At 31.2% G+C, this 22,943-nt stretch overlaps 1 protein-coding gene across 2 annotated transcripts in view; it reads right to left on the bottom strand.

The window, feature by feature from the left end:
- The window catches only part of LOC145292886 (mitochondrial inner membrane m-AAA protease component paraplegin-like), a 99,362-nt gene that overhangs the window by 11,046 nt on the left and 65,373 nt on the right, over positions 1–22,943 (bottom strand). For both annotated transcript variants that reach the window (XM_080139017.1, XM_080139027.1), the window contains exons 3-13: positions 20,877–20,966; positions 19,015–19,169; positions 17,891–17,971; positions 15,967–16,094; positions 15,680–15,782; positions 13,837–13,986; positions 9,761–9,905; positions 7,796–7,904; positions 6,478–6,604; positions 6,150–6,312; positions 354–464 (exon numbers count right to left, since the gene is read on the bottom strand). In XM_080139017.1, coding sequence (XP_079995143.1) covers positions 354–464; positions 6,150–6,312; positions 6,478–6,604; positions 7,796–7,904; positions 9,761–9,905; positions 13,837–13,986; positions 15,680–15,782; positions 15,967–16,094; positions 17,891–17,971; positions 19,015–19,169; positions 20,877–20,966 — 1,362 coding nt within the window. The remainder of the gene's footprint in view (positions 1–353; positions 465–6,149; positions 6,313–6,477; positions 6,605–7,795; positions 7,905–9,760; positions 9,906–13,836; positions 13,987–15,679; positions 15,783–15,966; positions 16,095–17,890; positions 17,972–19,014; positions 19,170–20,876; positions 20,967–22,943) is intronic.

Here is a 22,943-nt window from a genome sequence, read left to right as displayed (position 1 = left end):
AATTTAAAAAATACCCAATACGAATCCTGTTGAGCCAAAACAGATGAGTTAAGTATGTTGAGAAATAAAAAATAATTTTAAATCAATTTAGTCAAACTAACACATTTCTTAAAAAAATAAAAAGAAAATTGGTTCTTAGATGATGCTATTAAAAACTTCAACAGACCGAAAATAAAAAATCACATTTTTTAGATAACTTTAAAATTCAGTCAATACCACCCAAAGTTTCGACAGATTCAGGGCGATGATCACAGTAGACACATTCATTTGCATAAAAGGTTTACATTGAAAATTTTTTTAATTAAGATTTACTGCAGTGTGGCAATACTACTGACCCTCTCCCTTATACATACCTGCAACAACCCTTTCAACTGCATATTCAAAGTCATCCTTATCAACCTGCTTCTTGCCAAATCTTGCTGCATACAACGCTGCTTCATTGCAAATATTGGCAATGTCGGCACCTGAAAAGAGAAAGGAAACAAAATCACTCTAGAGAAATTGGGGATAAACAAAGTTCCCTTTCACTACCATCACTCAGGTCTTTGTTTTGCCTCTTTTTGAGAAAGCCACTAAGAATGACTAACTTTGAACCAAAAACGGAAATCTTACATCAAATCTGTCACTAAGAAACTGGAAAAATGGTGGGATTATTCTACTACTCCAGAAAGTACTAGATTCCTGATAAAATCCTCTATCTGTATAGAAGTCAGATACATTCAAAGATGGAATACTACTGCCACATCTGCTGCTCAGACAGAGTATAAAGGAGACGAGTGTGGTATGATCTCTACTCAGCAATACCTTTATCACTTAAAATTAGAGATGTGTATGTGTTTGTATGTACAAGATTCATTGCCAAACTAATTAACTGATCATCATAAATTTTAAAACGCAACTGCTAGGCATAAAGGGCTGTAATGTGGGCTAGTTTTAGTTTTATGCAAAGATGTAAAATAGAGGAGAGGAGCTTATGAAAATTCATATAACTGATTTTTGTGAAATTTTAACCAACTCTTAGCCATCAATTATAAACATACTCCAAATGCACTGAAACTTGGGGAATTTTAAAGGGTTCTTAAAGAGCATGATATGGACAAAATTTCCCATTTGAAAATTAAAATATTTCAGATTTGCATTAAATTTGATCCATAGTCATTATGCATCAATTAAACAAGATTGATTTCTTGAAAGATTTCTTCTAAGATTTTAAATTTAAGACATATTCTAGAATCAAAATCATAGGTCAGAACTAGATGGATGACCATTTGGGAATACTAGGTATGTATGTGGACGCCTAGATATGGGCAAATAATATTGCCAACCATTACTGACTAGCATTGAGAAAAAAATAAAAAATAAAATAAAAATCAATTTACCATTATATATAAATTCTGAATGCTGCAAAATTTTAAGTTATAAACTTATATTTTTTACTAGAATATCTTGTCTTTTTCAGTTTTAACAACTAAACCTTTTTTTTTCTTAGTTTAATCGTGATGATATTACTTTTAATACTCGCATTTTTCTATGTAATCTATGATTTTCCCAGGCTTTGCCTTGAAATAATATTTTCTTTTTTGTGTTCAATATCATAGGCATTGTTAACAATCCATAAAAATTACCAACTTCTTACATTGAAATAAAAAAATCAAATAATAAAAGACAGAAGTAAATAAACAGAAAGAAAGGACAAAAAAAAAAAAAAAAAAATAGAAAGAGAAAAACAAACAGGTGACGTAAGCAAAATATCATCAACCCTAGCACAGTAAAGAGCATCACTTTTGTTAACTCTCATGGCCTACTATACATACGGCCCCGTATGTTACATGAGAGGGCATGTTTCTAATAGGCCATTGTTTTTATTATGGAAAACTGTAAGCTCGAGCCGCATACAACGTTGAAAATTTCAAAGGGAAGTAACTCACAAGTAGTTTATATTAACTCTTGAAATAATCTCTATATATAAATAAAATGAACTCATTTTTTCCCCGTCTGATTTTGACATTAATAGGATTAAAAATCAAGATATTTCATGCAAATATAATATGCACAAACGGCAGAACAATATCTGAGGTGTGTTATAGGCTTATTATTTCTTAAATTCCTCGATAATCTTAGATTTCTATACTTTTTCTGCTGAGAAGTCACGGCCAAAATCGGTTAAGATCAATGGAAGTGGTAAAATATTTTCTCTCTAATAAATTCCTCCTCCCCCTGCCACCACTTAACACCGTTTGGGGATCGTTCACAAGGAACAGTTGAGAAGAGAACACCGGTTTGGCTTCGTAGTTCTTTCATGTGAAGTTATTTAAAATCACTAAACTAAGCTGCAGTGCTCTGTGGCATAGTGGTTAGCGTGCTGGACAATTCACATTATATTTTAACGTTTGCGCCGACCTACCGTAGTCGTTTTTTTTTTTTTTTTTCCTAAACAACTGGAATGGACTTTTCTTGGTGGCTGAACTGTTAACATTGCAGATGTTTTTTTTTTTTTTTGTTTTTTCACACTTTATTTTCCTACTTTTACTCATGACTCCGGGTTTGATCCTTCCTACTTACCTACCATAACATTTTTTAAAACTCCCCCCCCCCCCCCCCCCCCCGTCCCGGAAACAAACACTCGGGCAACGCGTGTATAATAAACTTTTATTTAAATATTTTTATATTATTTCATTCTTAAAATACATGTTTTTATCCATATAAAATGTTTTTCACCGCTTTTATTCATGTTAATTTACAGAACAAAAGTTGAAAAATGGACAAAATTTGTAAATCGTGTTGATTGGATTGCAACAAAAAATTCAATTTTATGTATAAAACATTGAGGAAAAATTTATTTTAAAAGAGAAAAGAAATAAGTTAAATTGGTCCCTATATCCAATACCAACAATTTATTCACCGTTAGTGAATATTAAGCCATCTCTTCTACCTGCATCAAACACAATGAGAAAATCCCCAAAGGATCGAAATTACCAAGATGATGAACTACCAAATTTTCTTTTAGCAGATGTTATGAGTTTCGAAGATTTGGAAGAAACAAAGTGTTGCCTCACTGGTTTCAGTTTAAAAAAAAAAAAATGAAAAATATGTATGGATTTTCCGGATAGATTTTGAGACAAATTTTCCATTACTGAAAGAGTGCATTCGGATTGACAACAATTTACACGTTCAACTTCAGTATTATGGAAATCCAACACCATTACCACATTGGTTTGTGAAGGGTCACAATGCAAAACTTACAAGGTATAGCATGTTGGAAAATTTCCCCTCTTATATTCAAAACATTGTAGCAGAACCTCCAAATTCCATTCTAAAAGAACTATACAAATTTCAACATTTTAAACCTAAGGGTCGCCCTTCATTTTCTGTTGAACTAATCAGATTCTCTTTATTATTGCGCTATACTTCTCAAGCATATAAACTACTGGTTGAGCAATCACCATTTTCTTCATTAGAAAAAATACAAAAAGGTGATGTAGAATCTATAACTGCTGCAAAATCTCTCTTGGGAAAAGAAACTTTCTCAGGATTGTATCTTGATGTTGGATGAAATGTACCTTCAAAAGGGAACTGTTTCATGGTGGGAAGTATGTTGGTGCTGATGAAATGATTTCAGGGTTGAAGGATACAGTGCCAACTGTAGTTAAAGTCTGTCCTGAAGTGACTGTTACTGGTGACTGGCCCTCTCAGGAGATAATTGCATGCATTGTACAGCTTTTAAATGCAGGATTTAATATAAGGGCTGTAGTTGAAGACAACCATTCTGCAAATGTAAATGTCTTTAAAATTTTATTAAACAAATTTGAAGGAGATAAAAAACATTTTATTACTTATCCAGATTCTCCAAACAATTTTTTTTCTTTTTTGACACTGTTCATTTGTTGAAAAATATTCGAAACAGTTTACTAAACAAAAGCAAGTTTGGGTTTCCTTTTTCCGATTTCAATATTTTGGACCTTTATTTGTGTTCCCAGTCAGGAGTTTTATCTTGGTCTGATATACATAAAATATATGACAAGGACAGGGTTTTGGATGCTACATTACGAAAAGCACCCAAACTAACTTTCAGTGACAATAAGCAAAGTGTCAATTTGGCTATTGCTGTATTCCACGAGACAACAATTGCTGCTTGTAAAAGCTACTTTCTAGAACGGACCGACATTGCAAATTTTCTTAAATTGATATGGTGCTGGTGGACTATAGCCAATTCTAATCAAAGATTTGCCCCTAATTTTTTGAATAATGCTGTTACTGTTGAACATTTACCTTTATTTACAATTTTTATTGAATTTCTTGTGCTTTGTAAAGATACTTCAAAATTCCTCTTGTAAGAAAGATAGCAGTTAATGATTTGATAATTTTGTAACAGAGTGAAAAACAATTTACTTTCTTTCCAATCTTTATAATATTCATGTGCTTTGTTAATATTTTGATATTCTTAAAAGATATTCTAATAAACTCTTTAAAAAACAAATAACCTGTTGTAGTCAAAGCAATTTTTTTTTCATATTTATAAACAACAAAATTATTGGATAGGTCAGGGGAGACAACTCAAAATGAATTTATTTTTGTTTTGTTGTGTATTATAAAGAAATAAAAGGGAAAAATACATCTAATTAATGGAAACATTTTACTTTGGACAGGTTAACAGTAAAATATGTAAGTAGAATTCATTTAAGCATTATTTCAAATATTAAAACTTGAAATAATTATTTAATTATCTAAGCATTAACATCTGAAATAATGTTTGACTAGAAAACAATTTCTGAGTGACCTCCCTTTGTCTTAGTTTCAATGGCCTCTTAGAAAATTGCCTCTCAATGAGACATATATATGGCCGTATTATTATAGTAGGCCATGACTCTATATAACCCAAATAAGATGGCATGCAAACATTATTACCACTATGATTTATGAAGGTGTCGACAACGTAGTAAAACTTTAATAAAAAAGTTACCCTATCGTTTTCTCCTAAGTACAGACACCAAAGTAAACAACACTCAAAATCCCTTTCTGTCTTTTAAGTTATAATCAAAGAAAATAAACCAATCTTTCTATATTATTGTTGTTAATTAACACAATAAAAATCCTGAAGTCTTGGTTTTTCTTCATATTTATTTATAAATTATTTGTACATACAAAAATAATATTTATTACAATAACAGAATAAGATAATACATACATTGTAGAAATTGTAATTCATTAATTAATATTAAAATGCCATGTTTTTATGAAAAAGCATTGAAAACTGGAAATAAAAAGTCAATGTTGAAAAAGTTGCTATGGTAACCAACAGCCAATCAGAGAAAATGTCTCATGCTCCTTACTTATTTTGAGGACTTTTGAACACCAATAATTTTATTATAACTTGTTTTAATGGATGAAAATTGAAGATTTTTATTTAAAAATATAACTGAGAAGATGACCTATGAACTGTAAAATTTGTTTGAAATTTTCTTGTAAAATGAGTGAGCGGTGAAACTTTAAAGCAGTTCTAAATTAGTAAAATTAACGCTTAACACTATATTCAAAACACTACCATGTTTGAATGATAAGTTACATATAGATCAGGAACAAAAGAGCAATCAACAAAACAGTGTATATGGAAAAAATATTTTGTTACATTTATTTATTCCTGGTGTTATGGATCGTAAACAGTAGATGTGACTCCAATTTCTTCTATTCATGACTAAGAACAAATATATCAATCAGAATTAAATATTAAAATTGATGAACAGAAATGAATATTTTGCATATAAGTCTCATGAAAGATTGTTTTATGTACCTTTTCTAAAGAAAACTATTGCAATCAATGAAATAGGAGGAAAATATGCCTTTACTTTATACATGAGATAATGTAAATAAAAATGTGCAAATTTATTATTTTGATTTTAAAGAATCGCAGTTTGATAGAAGTCTGGGTCAGATTAACATATACAAAATATTAAAAGTGAATATATTCTTTTTTTCTAACACTATTTTAAGTAAAGAGATAATCAATAAAACTAAGATTGCCTGCAGAGCACTACTGAAACCATATGTCGGTTTGGGCCCATCCCAGTAGGTTGTCTGCTCTATGATGAAAATAACAAAAGAAAATCAAAGACCAAGCATTTAAAGAAGTATTCCCAGAAGTATTTACGTACCACTCATTCCTGGTGTAAGTTGAGCCAGTTTTGAAGAATAGGCATCAGGTTCGAGAGACAATTTCAACTTCTTGAGGTACATTTCAAAGATTTCTTGTCGTTCAATCATTGTAGGGAGATCAATGGAGATATGTCTGTCGAAACGACCAGGACGTAGAAGGGCCTACAATCATGACAGACATATAAAAATAGATGAGCGTTATAAAGAATGAGGGGAATAAGGAAATTAAAAGGACAATCAGAGAAGAGAAAAAGAGAGAGTGAAGAAAGACCAAAGTGAGTGAGGAAGAAAGAGAGGTGGTGTATAGTGACTGTTGATCATAGTAACCTTGTCAAGAATGTCTGCCCTGTTTGTAGCCGCGATCATGATCACTCCTTCCTGGGTGCCCATGCCATCCATTTCAACAAGCAACTGATTTAATGTATGTTCTTCCTCAGCATTCATACCAGCCTGGCTGAAGAAAAGAAAATATAAGCATTTATTTGAAGCAAAAATAAATTTTAAACAATATCTCATTATTTACATTGTTTCTCTTCAAGTATTGTCATTAATATATTTACAAGATTTATACAGTTAGAATTCTGGATTCTTGATGTTTTGCTCATTTGTTAAATATGATTGAAACATAGCAGCTTCAATCAGCATATGTTGGAGGAGAAGATACAACTTCTCCGTTGTCGATGTGGCTTTATAAAAATGGTCATTGTTTCTCCAATAATGTGTTATTAAATAAGAAAAAATAATTTTTTTAAAAATAACATTGCAATAAAATGTAGTTGTCATCACTTTATTACAAGCTATAGGCTTGGGTATCTTGAACTTGTTTTTGGTTGTCAGGCTGACTCCATACAAGTCATCTTAATTTCTAGAAAACAGTCTTTTTGTGAAAATTTGATCTTTTTTTTTCAACCCAAGCCAAGGACTGGCTTACAATTGAGTTATAGATAAAGAGTTGGTTATTGGAGAGTATCAGTCAAGATAGAAAATACCCATTTTGTTGAGTCAAATATGTTTGTATGTAACAAACTTGTATGATAAAAGAATCACCAAAGTTCAAGCTACAATAACAAATTAATCTTTACTTAGCTATAGGAATACAGGAACGTTTGTTTGGCAGGCACTTATAGTAGAAATGTAATTCTAGTAGAAACCGGAATACATAACCGGTTAAGTTCCAGTTTATTTGTCTCTGACCCAAGTTATGGCAAAAGGCAAATTACATTTCCTTTGGTGTCTCAATCTAAACTGATTTATAATTGCCTACAAAATAGCTGGGAAGAAATTAGGAAAAAAAGAGAGCCAGCGATAACAATAACCCATCATGTCAAAAATACAAAAACTTGAAATTTTTTTTTCTATTCAATTTTCCATAACCCTTATCATTCAGTAACTTTTGGCCTTGATAACTGATAAATGCAGCTTGCTATTCTTATTTTTGTATAAATCTGCAATCCTCATGTGAAATAGCATTACTTTTTTAAAATGGGTTGAAAGACTGAGGGAAAAGAAAAGGTATTTGGAAAATACCTTAGCCATCAGGAAATATGCATAAGAGAAATAAATCAAAATAGTGCTTATTCACAAAAACTGTATTCAAGTAGGTGATGGGTGTGTGTAATTGGATGCTGATAAAAGTCGGTCTTACCTTCCTCCTCTCTTGCGTCCAATGGCATCAATCTCATCAATATAAATAATACAAGGAGCTTTTTTACGTGCTTCTTTAAAAAGATCTCGAACACGAGAAGCTCCAAGACCTGATAAAAGATAAAAAAAATCAGAAGGTTGGTGATGAGTACAAATAAAAAGCCATCTTTGTTTTCATTTTAGTTTATATCAAAACATTCTTTATAAAAAAAATAAAAAAAATAAAGACATTACTAAAGATGAAAAAAAATCTCAAGTTAAAATTTGGAGGCCACTTTTTTTTTTTTTCTTATTTTATTTATTTTATTTTTTTTTCTTCAATAGAAAATTTAGCATATGGTACATTAAAAAAAAATTAATAACCATAATGAGGGTGTAGGTGTTTGTATCAAAGGTAAAAAGGGCATGGAGTCCTGGAAGAAGGGAAATAAGAGAATGGATCTAATAAATACAAAATTCTCATCACTTGAGGATGGAGTTTATACTAGTGGAACCCATGCATGGATATTGCCCAGAAAAAATAAAGAATCCAAGAAACTCCCACTCCCACGTTGGACCCCCATACAAGTATTTTTGACTGAAAATCCTAGAGCTAAGATTAGGTACCAAGTTTTTGAAAACTGAGTGGGGGGCATGATATAAATAAGCATTTTTTTTGTTAGGTTAAGGTAGGGTTTATATGTAATAATGTTAAAATTTAAATTAACACTTAGGAAATTTATCTTAGATAGGTTAATCTCTGTGGTAATTTTTAATCCTACATTATTTAGGTATTCAATTATGTTTTCATAACTTATTCAATGTATGTCTGCTGTGTTTTTGGTAGAAGCAGAGTCGGTCCTTATAGTATAACTATAAAACCTTGCATGGAAATTTACCTTAAGTGAATGAAGTATAAAAAAAATCAAATTCAATCACAAATGTTTCAACTGTGATATGCTACTATGACTACAGATGTATTTTTGGGTTTGGATTTCTTCATCCAAGTTTTGCTATTTTGCCAAGTCTTATTTTTAGTGAAATAATTTTCTAAAATGTACCTATTTATGCAAATGATTTAAAAAATAATGCCTTCTTGTAAGACAGAGCCCTCCTTCCTTGTTATGGAGTTGATAATCAATAATCATTCTGGTGAACATATCATTGTTATGGATTTATTTTCTCTACTTTTCTCTGTAAAGATAAAACATACAAGTCATTTGGCACGAGCAGGACAGGGAATGAAAGGAAAATATGCCCAAATATATTACATACATTTATTAACACATTGACAAATGCATTGATGCCAAAAAACACAATGGTGCCATATTTTTGATTCATAATGGGAGTATGTTCCCTCAAAGTTGGGAGATTCTATTTATAAACAGGCTGCTAGGAACTGACAAATTAAATTAATTCACATTCTGCTATCAACCAATCAGAAACTAGAATTACTCCATAAAAATTAAACCTTTTAGCATCCCAGCACATAATTTTTTTGTGTCAACATGAAAAGGATCTTTTGCTCTTTGGTTGCAAAATTATAAAGTCCGGAATCTGTACAGAACAACTGTCCACTGAGAATTCTTCATCCCCAAGACTTGTATAGAATAACTACTCATCATAAACTCTTCTGAAACTAAACATGGCTAACAATTCAAGAAACAACATAACTGAAAATACAATAAAAAGAGTTTACTCATTCTCATGGTAGCTGTATCTATATGAGATAGGTAATAAAGTCTATGACAGAGTTTTGTATCGGCCCAACGTGGGAAAAAGCATGCATTTGTCTCCCTGTTCTCTAGGCCTTTGCATCCTAAGGGGAAGTATCCCATTGTTATCCTGACAACCAGTGCTGTTTTCCTTTATTCCCCTGCATATTTAGCTTTTTCTGATTTACCAGAAAGCAGAGGTCTATAATAGTTGTCAAAATATGCTGAAAAGAATGATTGCTGTTTTAGTATGCATACGGAAAGAGACTTACCACCAAGAACTTCCACAAATTCTGACCCTGCCATAGCCAGAAATGGAACATTTGCTTCTGTGGCAACAGCACGGGCCAACAAGGTTTTCCCACAGCCTGGAGGACCCAATAATAAGGCACCTTTTGGAATCTTACCACCAATATCCTAAACAAGGTAAAACAAAAAAAAAGTTTTAATACAAGCAAGAGAAATGTAAATAAAGCATTTCTAATCAATCTGATTCCTTGTACTTAAAATCTTACTCTAAGATGGATGGACACCATCACACATTACAGATTTCCCATAAATATGCTGATTTTTGAAAAACTTAAAGTGGATTGAAGAGAAAGACAAATTCTATAGCTTTTTGGGAAACAAAAACATTTTTTTTTTTTACTGTGATGGAAAGTAACAATATTAAGAAAAAAAAAAAGATCATAAGATCAGTTTACAAAGGAATTTATTAAAAAAAAAAAATTCAAATTATAAAAACTGAAATTTAGTAATTAAAGTTATTCTATACATCAGAACAGAATTTTGATTTATAAAATAATGACAAACTTAATTTCATACTTCCATAGCATAACATTCAGAAGATGGTAATAATTGAAAGAGAAAAGGTCTAAGTATTTATTTCATTCATTTATTTGACTCTTTAAAAACTTTGATTTAAAAGCTCCCTGTCTTATCGCTCTTGATCATTAATTCTATGTATTTTAATTTGAAAGAATGAAAAAAAAAAAAAAAAAAAAAAAAAATGCTGACTCGTTCAATTATTTTTGTACAACACTACAGATTTCCTAATAAAGAAAATTTCATAATGCAGATGATAAAAAAAGAATATTAATTTAATTCAATAGTGAGGCTATGATTCGTTTCATAAAAGGTAAAAAAAAATGTTCATTTTTATTTCTAAGTTGTTCAGAACTAGTTTTGTCTTAAATCAAATTCTAATTAAATTTTTTTTTTTCAAAATTTTATATTTCCAATGCAAGATATTATTCACCAACTTTTAAATGCTGAATGCTTTCTTCACTTTATTATTAAGGGGTTTTTCTTTTTTTTAAATACCTTTTATAACTTTATAAAATTGTTGAATGATTTTTTTTTTGTACCTTTAAATGTAATTTGATTTTTTTAATTGAAGTTTTATTCAAATCGTTTGATCTTTTAAAAAGAGATCCAATGAAATGTGCTTTGATGAATTCATTGCCTTTGTACACCCTCAATGTACATGCCCTCGATACACCCGTTCAGCAGCAAAATCCAAATTCTTTACTGTAGAGGTCTCTAGATGCCGGAAATCCTTCTACTCTAATAGCTCATTCCCTTGGACTTTGAAATTCCCTTCTTACTCTCCTGCTTGTACGGACATGTATTAGTTTACATGTAATGTAAAAAAGACATCTCACTCATCTTTTTACATAGTCCCCTGTAGACATGGTCCCAAATATGTCCAAGTGGCAATGTCTTTTTCAGGGTGATAAAAAAAAAAAAAAAAAAAAAAAAAAGTATACTATTGTCAAATTAGTTTTGTCTTTATCTTTAAAATGTTATAACAGTGGAACTTTCTTGACCTCTAAATGACATCGCAAAGGGATAAGGTCATCCACTAAAGCAGATGGAAGAGACTGGGAAGCTCCGTTATAACATAAATAATGATATAGCAAAATAATTAAAACTATGAGTCACAGGTCATCTATATGAACACTTATTATATATACAACCTTGGTTTGATTTGATAGAAAGAAAGCCAACAGAGTGCTAATTATTAAATAAAAAGAGCATAAGAATATAATATTTATTAATAATGTTACAGAAGATCAGAACATATCAATATGATAGTATTGGTTTCTGTAATAAACCCATTTAAAAAAAACAAAACAAAACAACTTTATTCTCCCTAAACAAGGCACATTGCAATTGAGATATGAATTAGGGACCATATTAAGTGAAGAGTTGGGTGCTTGTGTAGTTTAGCAAAGGCATTAAAAAACGAATATAAAGAAAAATATCTGATGTACGTGCCCATTATGGAATGAAGTTCTCAGAAAAAAAATTGCTTAATTTGATAAAGTAGTTTGTTTTTTAGAGGAAAATCAAATTTTAGACTGATCGCGACTCATCCATCTGGGCAATTTCCAGTTGCAAGGAGGCAGGCACCAGTGGAGAGAATTCCATCTAATAAATATCACTGTGACATTTATTGGGTGGGTTTTTATTAGTATTGCGTTTTATTTTTGAGTTTTGAGCAATTCTCGGGACTCCAAAGGTTATAGCATCATGTTGCCATCTTTGTTTTCATTTTAAGTGCTCAGTACTTCTTGCATCTCAAACTTAATAAACGAAAGAAAAAAGAAATATCTAAAATTATTCAAAATTAAAAATAATCTCATCAAATTTTGGCAAACTTCAAGAATTAGATGAGTTATCTCCCATGAAACCCACCTTCTCATAGCTGGAAATAACCAAGATAGTTGCATTGTTGTTGGTCTTACTAAAATTTGATTTTCCTCTGTAAAAAGAACTACTTGATCAAATGAAGTGATTTTTTTTTTATTTTATTTATTTATTTTTTTTTTCCATTCCATAATGGATACATACAACAGAAATTTTTCTTTGTTTTCGTTTTTTATATCTTTGCTAAACTGCACAAGCATTGAGAGATTGTTTGTTCACATGATAACTACGTTCACAAGTGGCAACTAAGTTTCAATATATATAAGAGTAAATGGTAGTTTACTTGAAGCATTGCTGGTAAAGGAATATATGGAAGTTTTAAAAGCCAAAAGCAATGCGGAAAGGACCGGAATCATGGGAGTAAAGAAAAGAAAAACAAACAAACAAATAGACGGGTATGTTTGAGTAGAGAAATGTCTGTTTATTCATCTATCATTCCTCACCTCGTTGTATAATTATTTTGCAACCAAGTTGTCAAAAAAAAAAGAAAAAAAAGTATATTCAAGATGGCAACATCGCCATCTTGAATATACTTTTTTTTTTGACAACAACTTGGTTGCAAAATAATTATACAACGAGGTGAGGAATGATAGATGAATAAACAGACATTTCTCTACTCAAACATACCCGTCTATTTGTTTGTTTGTTTTTCTTTTCTTTACTCCCATGATTCCGGTCCTTTCCGCATCGCTTTTTAAAACTTCCATATATCAGGAGTTTTCCAACCTGGAGGTGTAAGATGATATTTCATGGGATGTAAAAGAAATTTTGGGTTGAAATAAAAAAAAAAAATGAATGTACAATGTATTTGTTACAACAAAACTGGTATCAAGGAGTGCAGCCTTTCTGGAATTCATGATTGAAGTCTATACCAAGCAGTTAATACATTTTATGTGTAAAATATCTCCAACTTCATAAATTAGGTGATTTTATTCCACTTGTAAATGGCATGTTCATCCGAATCAACAAGCAGACTTGTGGATCACTTTTCGTGAGAGAAATTCCATGTTTAGACAAAATCATAAATGAAAAAAGTTAGAAAATTCAAATTTATTTGTTCCTATGGAATTTGTTATACAAATTTGTTTCTTCTGTTTTTATTTTCTTGTCATTCAAAAATTACCTGACATAATTTTTCAAAATGAGTATATATTCATTTTTTTCATCTTCAAATCAGATAGTGTTATTCTTGAAGCTGACATTATACACTGGGAGTTTTCTAAGGGTGTGGCTATAGAAAAGGTTGGAAAGTTCAGTGATAATGAGATACTAAGGATTGTACTTTTATTCTGTCTGTGTAAATAAGATCGCCCTTCCCCATATATATATTTATATATGATGGTCTTTATGCAGGTTTTTATATCAGAGCTTCCTTCTCCTAGATGCAGGTCTGAACGAAGACTGGGGGTGCATCTCTCCCAGTGAATTAATGCGCCCCCAGATACCAACTTGGAAATTTCTTTGAAAAGCAATGAAAAGATTCCAATATTTTCTCCGATTCTGATACAATTACCAATTCCGTACTAAATTCCAGATGCAGATTCTTTAAATCTCTAAATATTTAACTATAAAATGTTCATTTTTTCCCCAATTACCATAAAAAAAAAACATGTTAAATGTGCACATATTTCCTTACCTTGAATCTTTTGGGTGTTTTGAGGTAATCCACAAATTCCATCACTTCCATCTTGGCCTCTTTAAGACCAGCTACATCTTTGAAACTGATCCCTTTTCCCTTTTGGGCTAAATTATCAACCCTCACAAATCTCGCTTTGCGTTCACTGGCCTGGAAATAAGAGGCAAGATAAAACATCTCAGTTTCTAGTTTAAGATTTTCATTTGAAAAAAAAAAAGGGAAGGATGTATAATTAACCATCATCAATCCATGTTTTCCTTGGCTTTGCCTTGTGAATTGAACCTGTTTAATTATTCTACATCTACTAACAACTCTCATCAATTGTTTCAATGTGACCATATTTTACACACCCTATACTGTCCAGATTTAATCTTTCTCTGAAGTTATCAGATTGAAGACACATTAGACATCCACCATAATTCTAACATTTCTCTCCATGTAACAAGGTTTCACTTCCATACACCATGTACACATGCCTAATAGATTCTTCTCTTCATTGAATAAATTTTTATCAAAAGAGACAAGTTTATTTACGATTTCCTAGTGCAAATAGGTTATAGACGAAATCAATCGAATGGTGATGGTGTGGTGGGGGACACAGCTTCCTCAAATAGTGGGCAGTCTGGATAAGTGCAAAATTTGCCTTGATTGAATCTTTTGGTATTCTCTGATAGAGGCGCCTCAGACAACTGATGATAAAGCAATCTCTCTCCAATCCCCAAACAGAAACAGAAACTATACTTTGATAAGGACAATAAGGAGTTGAGTGACTGGCCTATAAGCAGAGTGAAATTCATAAGCACATCCCTTAAACAAGATTTAAGAAAGACAAAATAAAGAAACTGGCAATTGAAGATTTTAAAGAAATTATTTTGCCCTGTCGTAATCAAGAGAAGAACTTAATTTTTTTTTCAGTTTAAATGGATTTATAATAATTCCAGGTTATTTTTTTTATCAAAATATCAGTCAATAAAGTGAAGTTGTATTGTCGCCTGCTGATTTTCTTTCATATTGTCAAGTAAATTGCATCATGAGGAAAAAGAAAAGCAAAAAGACTTAAAAAATGTCTTAAGCGAAAAGGCAGCAAGAGAGTAGTATAATAAAATTTGATTTTTCAGAATCATAGATTAAAAAATAATTCATAGACTACAGTAGAATCCTGATATATGATGATCCTAGGATATGTTTTTTTCAGGTTATGATGTGGAATATGATGTTTTTCCGAACCCTGATTATAGTATTTGCTCTGCCTTACAGTGTTATAATGTTACTTGTTACTAATTTGTAATGCCATATCCTGGGGTTCTACTGTATAACCAAATTTAAAACTTTCTTTTAATTTTACACCCAATATGTCAAGATTGAATTCAACAATAGATCTTACTTTGAAATTTTTTTTTTAAAATATTCAATTTATATTCATTTGAAATAAATTTTTTAATTTATATTTAATACTTTTTTTTTTTTTTTTAAATAAGTGATAATTGTGGCTACTTTTGTTACCCCCAACTCCCAATATAAAAACAAAACAAAATTTAAATAGGGTTAGAATTATGGCTTTTTCATTTAATAAATTCCAGTTAAAGATTGGGTTTTAGAATAATTCAAATCATCTTGCCATTTATATACTTCATGATGCTACTTTTTCAAGATGTAAAACAAAAACAGAATTTTATAAATTTTGTTTGTTTTTTTATAGTGGAATTCGCTTTTTATGTATATATGCTCAATTTTAATTTAAACATTAGATAAAAATAACAAAATATAAAAAGGAGGAATGAAAGATGAAGGGAGATAAAAAAAATCAAATTTGTGAAAAAGAAAAATTAAGATAAATACTCACAAACATTTCAGTCGGATTTGGCAAAGAGACTTTTGTCATATTACGCGCAAACAAGAAGACAGCTAATGCAATCACCCCCATGAAAATCAATGGAGTCCAAGAACTGAAGAGAAGAAAATTGAAAAAAAAAACCTTTAGAAGAAAAATAAAAAGCATGGATTCAAAGCATTGCTTAATAAGAAAATAGGCATGATTGTGAATTTTGAATTTCTACGGAGGGCTTAGTTTTAGTCTTCTTCAGTTTCATTCTTCTCTCTGACAAAATTAAAGTCAAATGGCTTCCTTACCTATCACGGTGATAAGAGACAGAAATTTTGTCTGAATTTTTTATGTGGAGTTCCTCTTCAGCTTTACGGATCTTTTCTTCAAAGTTGTAGGGATCAGGGATTTTCATTGTAAATAATGGCAATGTCACCTGTATGGGTAGGAAAGGAAGAAATATTTAAAATAAATTTGCCTAGAAAAAATATTCTGCATATTATAAGGAATTGGAAAATTAATGTCCGTCACCTATTTTATTTTGGTTTCATTCCCAAAAGAAATTTACACTATGATTCAAATTGTCTAAATAAAAAAGAAATCTCAGAAAAAGAGAAAATATTTTAATAATTAAAACTGTTCAATAGTGAACACATTGGCAACCTTCAGTCTTTTTGTGAGTACCAGATTCTAAGAAGCAAATTATTTTCATGTTTATCTTTATATGATCGATTTAAGCATTTTATTCCAATCTATTCAAGTGTTCTTTTTCTTTTTTTTTTTGTAAATATAGTTTAATAATGATGTCAAATTTTCACTGTTCATTTTTTTTAATGATTATATATATATAAAAGGCAAAATTTGTGTGCGTGTGTGTTTGTATGTCTCACAAAAACTTTTGACAATATCGAAAAATTGTCCAAAAACATTAATTCCTTCACCCTAAACTCGGACGTTTTGTACAAGGTGGGGTCCACTTTTTTCATCAACATTTTTGCAAGTCATAGTTTTCTTTCTAATTGACTAGGCTTAATTTCAACGGTCTCCACTTCCGGTTGGGCCATGGAGACATCAACTAAGACGTCACGTTTTTTTTACACTTTCTTTTCCTGCTTCGTGTCATGGGTTCGAGCCTGCCTGCCTACTACCATTTTTTTTTCCCCCCTCTCTCCACTCAAACTACCTACTGTTATTTTGCACCTCCCCCCTCTCTACTACCAATTTATTTATTTTTACCCTCGACTCCCTCCCCAAGGTCCTTACTCTACTCTGGCAACGTTGGATAAACCCGTTACTACCATTTTTAACTACCCCCTCCGCTGCAGTTTCTTACTACACCACCTCAACACACCAGGACAACGCCGGATACCCCCCGCTAGTGTTATAATAATTACATCTATGTTTGAACTCATTTTCTGTAGAATATATATATACATACACATATATACACACACACTACCTCATTTTTCGGGTTTCAATGTTACTTTCTACACTATGCTTTTCATTACATAATCTGTTCCCAGGACATTTACATTTTATGCTATTATCATAATACAATTCACCAGGGATTTTATCCTGAGCCCCCAAAATCAACAAAGATTAGACCATTCTTATAATGACCTGGTTTCTGTTGATTTTGCAGTGAATATTAAGTTCTGTGCGGTTCTAGGAGGTCCACCCTACCAGGCTTTGTCTTCTCTCTTTGGGAAGGGGTTAGTTTATTTCTAATCGCCTGAGGTGCCCTCAACGGGAGATATCAATGGGGCTGTCCACGCACTTTTTGGAGGTCAGAGTGCCCCTCCTCGGGGGCACTGACTTCTCAATCCCATTTTACGACCCTAGTGTCACAGTTCTTCCAGTGGGAGAGAACTAAATACCATAATACAATTTTAAAAATAGAAAAATTCTGTAATAGTAGAATAAAAAGTAAACATTCTTTAAATGGATAATGCAATGAAAATAGATAGGAACTTGATAACTGGGACATAATGAAATATATACTAATGTGGATTGACAACTAGGTGAATCCTGTCAGATCCATAGCACCAAATTTCACTAGAGAGGTTGGCAACCTTCATGTAGTCCATTCGATGAGTACCTTTATTCTTTTTGGAAAACCAATAACAACAGCAAAGTCAAAAATCATAACTTGGTGATTCATACAAATGTCATCTTTCAACAAAGCTGGTCATCTTAAAAAGATAAAGAAAAACAAAACAAAAAAAAACTGACTGGTCTGCCCTTGATTATGGCTCCATCAAATAGGCGGATAACAGCAAGTTCAGCTTCAGGACGAATGATCACTTCTTGTACCTGTGGGATGAGAGAGATGTTTACGTAATAAGTTAGAATAATCACACTATCTTCAAAGTGAAGCAATGAGAAGGAGATTTGGGGTGATAAAAGAGGAAGAAGACATGCAGACTGTCATGTATACAGATGTATACAGATACATTATTTTAATTCTTTAGAACAAAGTAACTGCAGATCAAGAATGCATGTATAAATATGTGTATATCACCAGATGTAGTTCATTGTCATACCTAGGAAGGATTCTATTGAAGACGGACGTATAATGAGTGGATGTGGAAAGAATAATTTTTTATTTGTTTATACTTAATTTTGCAATTAAAACTGAATTTTCAACATAAAATGGTGACACAGGACAGATGTAAAAAAAAACGGAGAATTAAATGAAAATGTAGCAACAGGTAACACAAAAACCAAAATTGTTTTTATTACAAGAAAAATAGTTTCTTGGGTTATTTTACTACTGTAGCAACATTAAATGCGGGTGTATTAAAGTAGTATCATAAACATAAATTCTATTAGAACTTAAAAGTTAGAATTAGAACTGCCATGTTAAGAATGCTGCATTACAAACTGCAAGTCACTAAAGACATGTAACAAATAAAGTGATAAGATCTTTCTCTTGTTTCTGAAGTACAAAACAATGGTTGTGTTTAGGACAGCTGCTTCCTCCACCTATAAAGGAGGAGTTGGAGAAAGAGTCACTGGGTATTATGTAACATGAAGATGAACATGTATACTAAGAAAAAAAAAAAAACACCAAAAGAATAACTAAATGATTTTATGCTGTTATTAATAACTTTTACAACTACTACTATTAAAAAGATGGACATGAACACATCACGACAGATGTACAAATTCTTTTTTCAATCACTAATTTTTGTAGTATTAGTAAAGTATATTCAAAAGTTTCAACAGAAATTGAATAGCTAGAATGCAAAATTTACTGCAGATATTCGATGTAGAGTAAAAAGATAATGAAGTGTATGAAGGAGATGAAAAAAAAACAAAAAGTCACTACAGTGATAAGAAACCATCAGACTTACCTCCCCTTTGGCTAACATTTCATGATAGAATTCATTCCATGAGATGAAATTGTATAAATTTGAATCGGCCCCTTGCATTGTACGGAGAGCAGTGTAAGCAGCAAATAAGAAAGTCACCCAAATAAAAATGCGGGGAAACATTGGAATTTTATCTTCTGAAAAAGGAAAAAGAAAAAATATAGTCATTCTAATTTTCTGTAAACAAACAAAATCAGAGAACTTGGGATTCTTCTCTGTCAGAAAAGAAAATGAATGTTTTTCAAATTGTATTTTGAAATGTAGTTTGTAACTTTTTACTTGGATACATTCCTGTGACATTATACCCATGTGCATTTATGTAAAAGAGTATAGAAGTACAAACCATTGATCCACAACAAATATGCAAATACATTATGGGAAAGTTATTTAGCCAACACTAGGATGTACAAATATATATACAAAGTTCTTTGTCTGTAAACAAACAAATTGAGCACTAAAAAAAACAAAACAAAAAAAAAAAACAGCAATCAAATGTTTGAAGAGGTCGTTTGCAGGCACTGATCCTATGAGCCAGAGGGTAGAACTGTTAACCATCAACTTGATGGTTGTAGGTTTGTACTCTAGTTTGGGATGGGTGCTAATCTAGCTGCACTGAAGAGTGAAACAGTTTTCTGTGGATCACACACACACACACAAAAGTTTCTTCAAGTTGAAAAGTTAGTCGAGGGGGTAGGGAGGTATAAACACTTTTCTACCAGTTTTTAAATGGTTGCAGATTTAAGTAGGATTTAGTAGAGAGGGGACAAGATTTTGTCCAAGTGCGGTAGAATTTAAAAAATGGGTAATAAAATTAATTGGGAGTAATCTCCAATATTAAAAATTAAGTACATCTTAGAATTTAGAGTTTAATATTGTTTTTCTAAATAGTTTCTAGTGCCTTGCTATCCACAAATATTTTAATGTCAATTACATGGCAGGAAGCTAGCACCCTCAATATTGAGAAGTGTTCTTGAGCTATGAAAAGAGAACAATGTTAAAAGCATGTTTGCAACATGATAATGCTTAGAGTCATGTTCGTCGTTCTAGGGAGTTAGTATTGTCAATCTTACCTAAAATTGACGTCAAATATCACACACGCACATACATACATACATCACCAAGTTATACAATTCTCTTGGATTACAAAACTTTTTCTATTTTGTTGAACTCAGTCTGAGAGTTCTGTACTTTTATGCTGGAAAATCACAATGTGAGAAACATGGTTGCTGGTGAAACAAGATCTGAAAAAAGTGATGCATTCCAATGTAGGTATATTCAAGAAACGTTCACGTTCATTTTATATTCAAAAATAAGATTTGATTTTTCCGAATCTCAGATCAAAAAATAATTGTTAACAACAAAATTATAGACTACAAACAAATTAGAAACTTTTTTTTAAAATTTCACACCCAATACGTCAAGACTGAATTTAACTATATTTTATTTTGAAATTTTTTTTTATATATATTTAATTTGTATTCATTTGAAATAATTTTTTTTTTAATTTTATATTTATTATGCATTATTTTGTTCCTAACTTGGTAATACCCACCAAGTATTGTATCTAAAAATAGCTGACAATACAAGCAGGATTTCTATTCCATCACAAAGACTAATTTTAATGGGATTTTTTCATAACATGGATAGGGTTAACAAAATTGAAGAATAATGTTGACTTTTTTTTTTTTTATTCATGTATTAAAACAATCAAATTAGTGTAAGTCTGTTTAAAGGTATTTCTTTGTCTCAACTAAAAAAAAATTTTTTTTTTTTTACCTAAATAGCTAAACGTGTGTGAGTTAAGTAAAATAAGAATGAAAGCCATGTGCTAAATCTCAACTGACCTTTATTGGGATCATCCTTGTCCTCTTTATCTCCCTTTTCTTGCTGGTTTTGATTTGATGGCTGACTGCTATGAAAGAAACGAATAGAGTCTGAAAATATCAAAAGCAAAATAAAATTAGTTGAGATAAATTGCAAAGGCCTTTTTAGATCAATCGGATGATGAAACTAAAAAGTTTTTAGATTTTGTGGCTAAAAAAAAAAAAAAGCTATGAAGTATCATTACCATTTGGCATGAAATAAAATAAACTTAAAAAGGATTTTTGTTTTAGCGAAATGTTGACTACTTTGGAACAAAATGAAAAATAATTAACAAAAATATACTCCTTCAGGTCAGATGACCATATAGTATATTGCCCTCTCAAAGCAGAAGGTAATGTCTAGGAATGGTCTCATGGCAAGAGAACAAATATTGCCACAAGGAGACTAATCTCTAAGAGGATGGTATCATGACCACAGATGAGATACTACCTCACTAGCAAATAAATTGGAAGATAGTATATTAGTCTAAACTAATAGTATAGTTATGGCTTCAGACAGACAGATACCAAATCTCCATTAGTGATAAATTCATATGATAAAAAATAATATTAACTATTTTCTTAAAGAATGGAACAAAAAATACAAAACCTGTTAACATGTCTTAAAACTTCATTATATACGGAGAATTCTTTTAAATATGAAAATAAGGATTATTAAAATGAATTCTGTAAAAAATATTTTTTGGTACTTATGCAGAACAGAGACCACATTATCATCAGCATATTCTGAGCAGGTTACATAAATTACCGGAAGGGACTAAACTGCTTAGTCAATGAAAATCATAGTAGCTGACAATGAGTAAATGCAATAAAAATATTGCAGAAAATTCAATAAATGTTTGAAAACTGGTTAAAGTCATCAACATGAATGAAGGGTTGAGACAGATACTTCAGTCTCTGGAAGGAAATATAGAATTTTGTTAAAAATGGAAACCCTCAGGTGAAATTAATATTTGCTGTACATGTACACGTACATACAAGTTGAAAAAAAAAAAAGAAAAGAAAAAAAAAAAAAGGTAACTTAGTCTCCATATTGGCTGAGATTATCAAAGTACACTTTGTAAAGCAGCTTACTTCCACTTCCTTTATCCCTTCTTCTTTGCTGTTGCTTGTGCTTAAATCCAGAGAGTCTGCAAACGAAACACTCTAACCCTAAATCTTAACAGAAGCACAACCTATAATTGGTATGGTTGAAAAGGAGTAAGCAAAAAAAACCAAACCCCCCCCCCCAAAAAAAAATCATTAAACTTGCTATATGCCCCCCCCCCTTCCCTCCCAGATTTCAAATTTTTCCTTTTAATCTTATTAAATTTCCTTACAATTTTCCATTGTATTTTCTTCATAAAATGATATTGCTGTAATTTGACAAGAGTTAAAAACCAAAGTTTTCATTCGACACCTTCCAACAGTTTACATAACCCACCTGAAATATACTGACAATAACGCAGTCTGTATTCTGCATAAGTACTGTTTTTTTTTGTTTGAAACAAATCAACGGCATCAGTTATCAATGTGGAAAAATAAGTTACAAGCACTACTATAGTTTTACTATTTTAAATAAGGCAAATAACATTCAAGTTAACTATGGAACACCATGATGCAATAATTTTCATATCTATCTTGTAAATAGTGAACTAATTGTATTTATATTAATTTGTTATATTTGTTTATTTAATATAAAAAGTTTTCAATTATGACTGCAAAATTAAGTGTTACTGATCAGGAAGTGGGGGCTGATGCTGAATTAATATGGTTGTTTTTGCCTTCAGGAACTCAGCCCCTGTGTAGAAACAAGTAAATAGAAAAAGAAAATGTAATCACTCCCACAAACTTTCAAAAATCATATGTGCAAACAAGATTATCAAGCGAATGTTGACCAAATTTTTAATCCGAAATCTATTAAATAACACAATGGGATGTGTTGCTGTTTTTTGTTTTTAATCAATTCTCATGAAGGGTGTTCTGCATAGTCAGATTCACACCAGCACACGCTAAAAAATAAGTCAATTTTTCAAAGACAAGAATGTA

The sequence above is a fragment of the Euprymna scolopes genome, chromosome 2 (genome assembly GCF_053919585.1).
Source record: "Euprymna scolopes isolate OS-2025 chromosome 2, ASM5391958v1, whole genome shotgun sequence".
In the NCBI taxonomy this organism is placed as follows: Eukaryota; Metazoa; Mollusca; class Cephalopoda; order Sepiida; family Sepiolidae; genus Euprymna; species Euprymna scolopes.
This window is presented reverse-complemented; position numbering and strand designations above follow the sequence as displayed.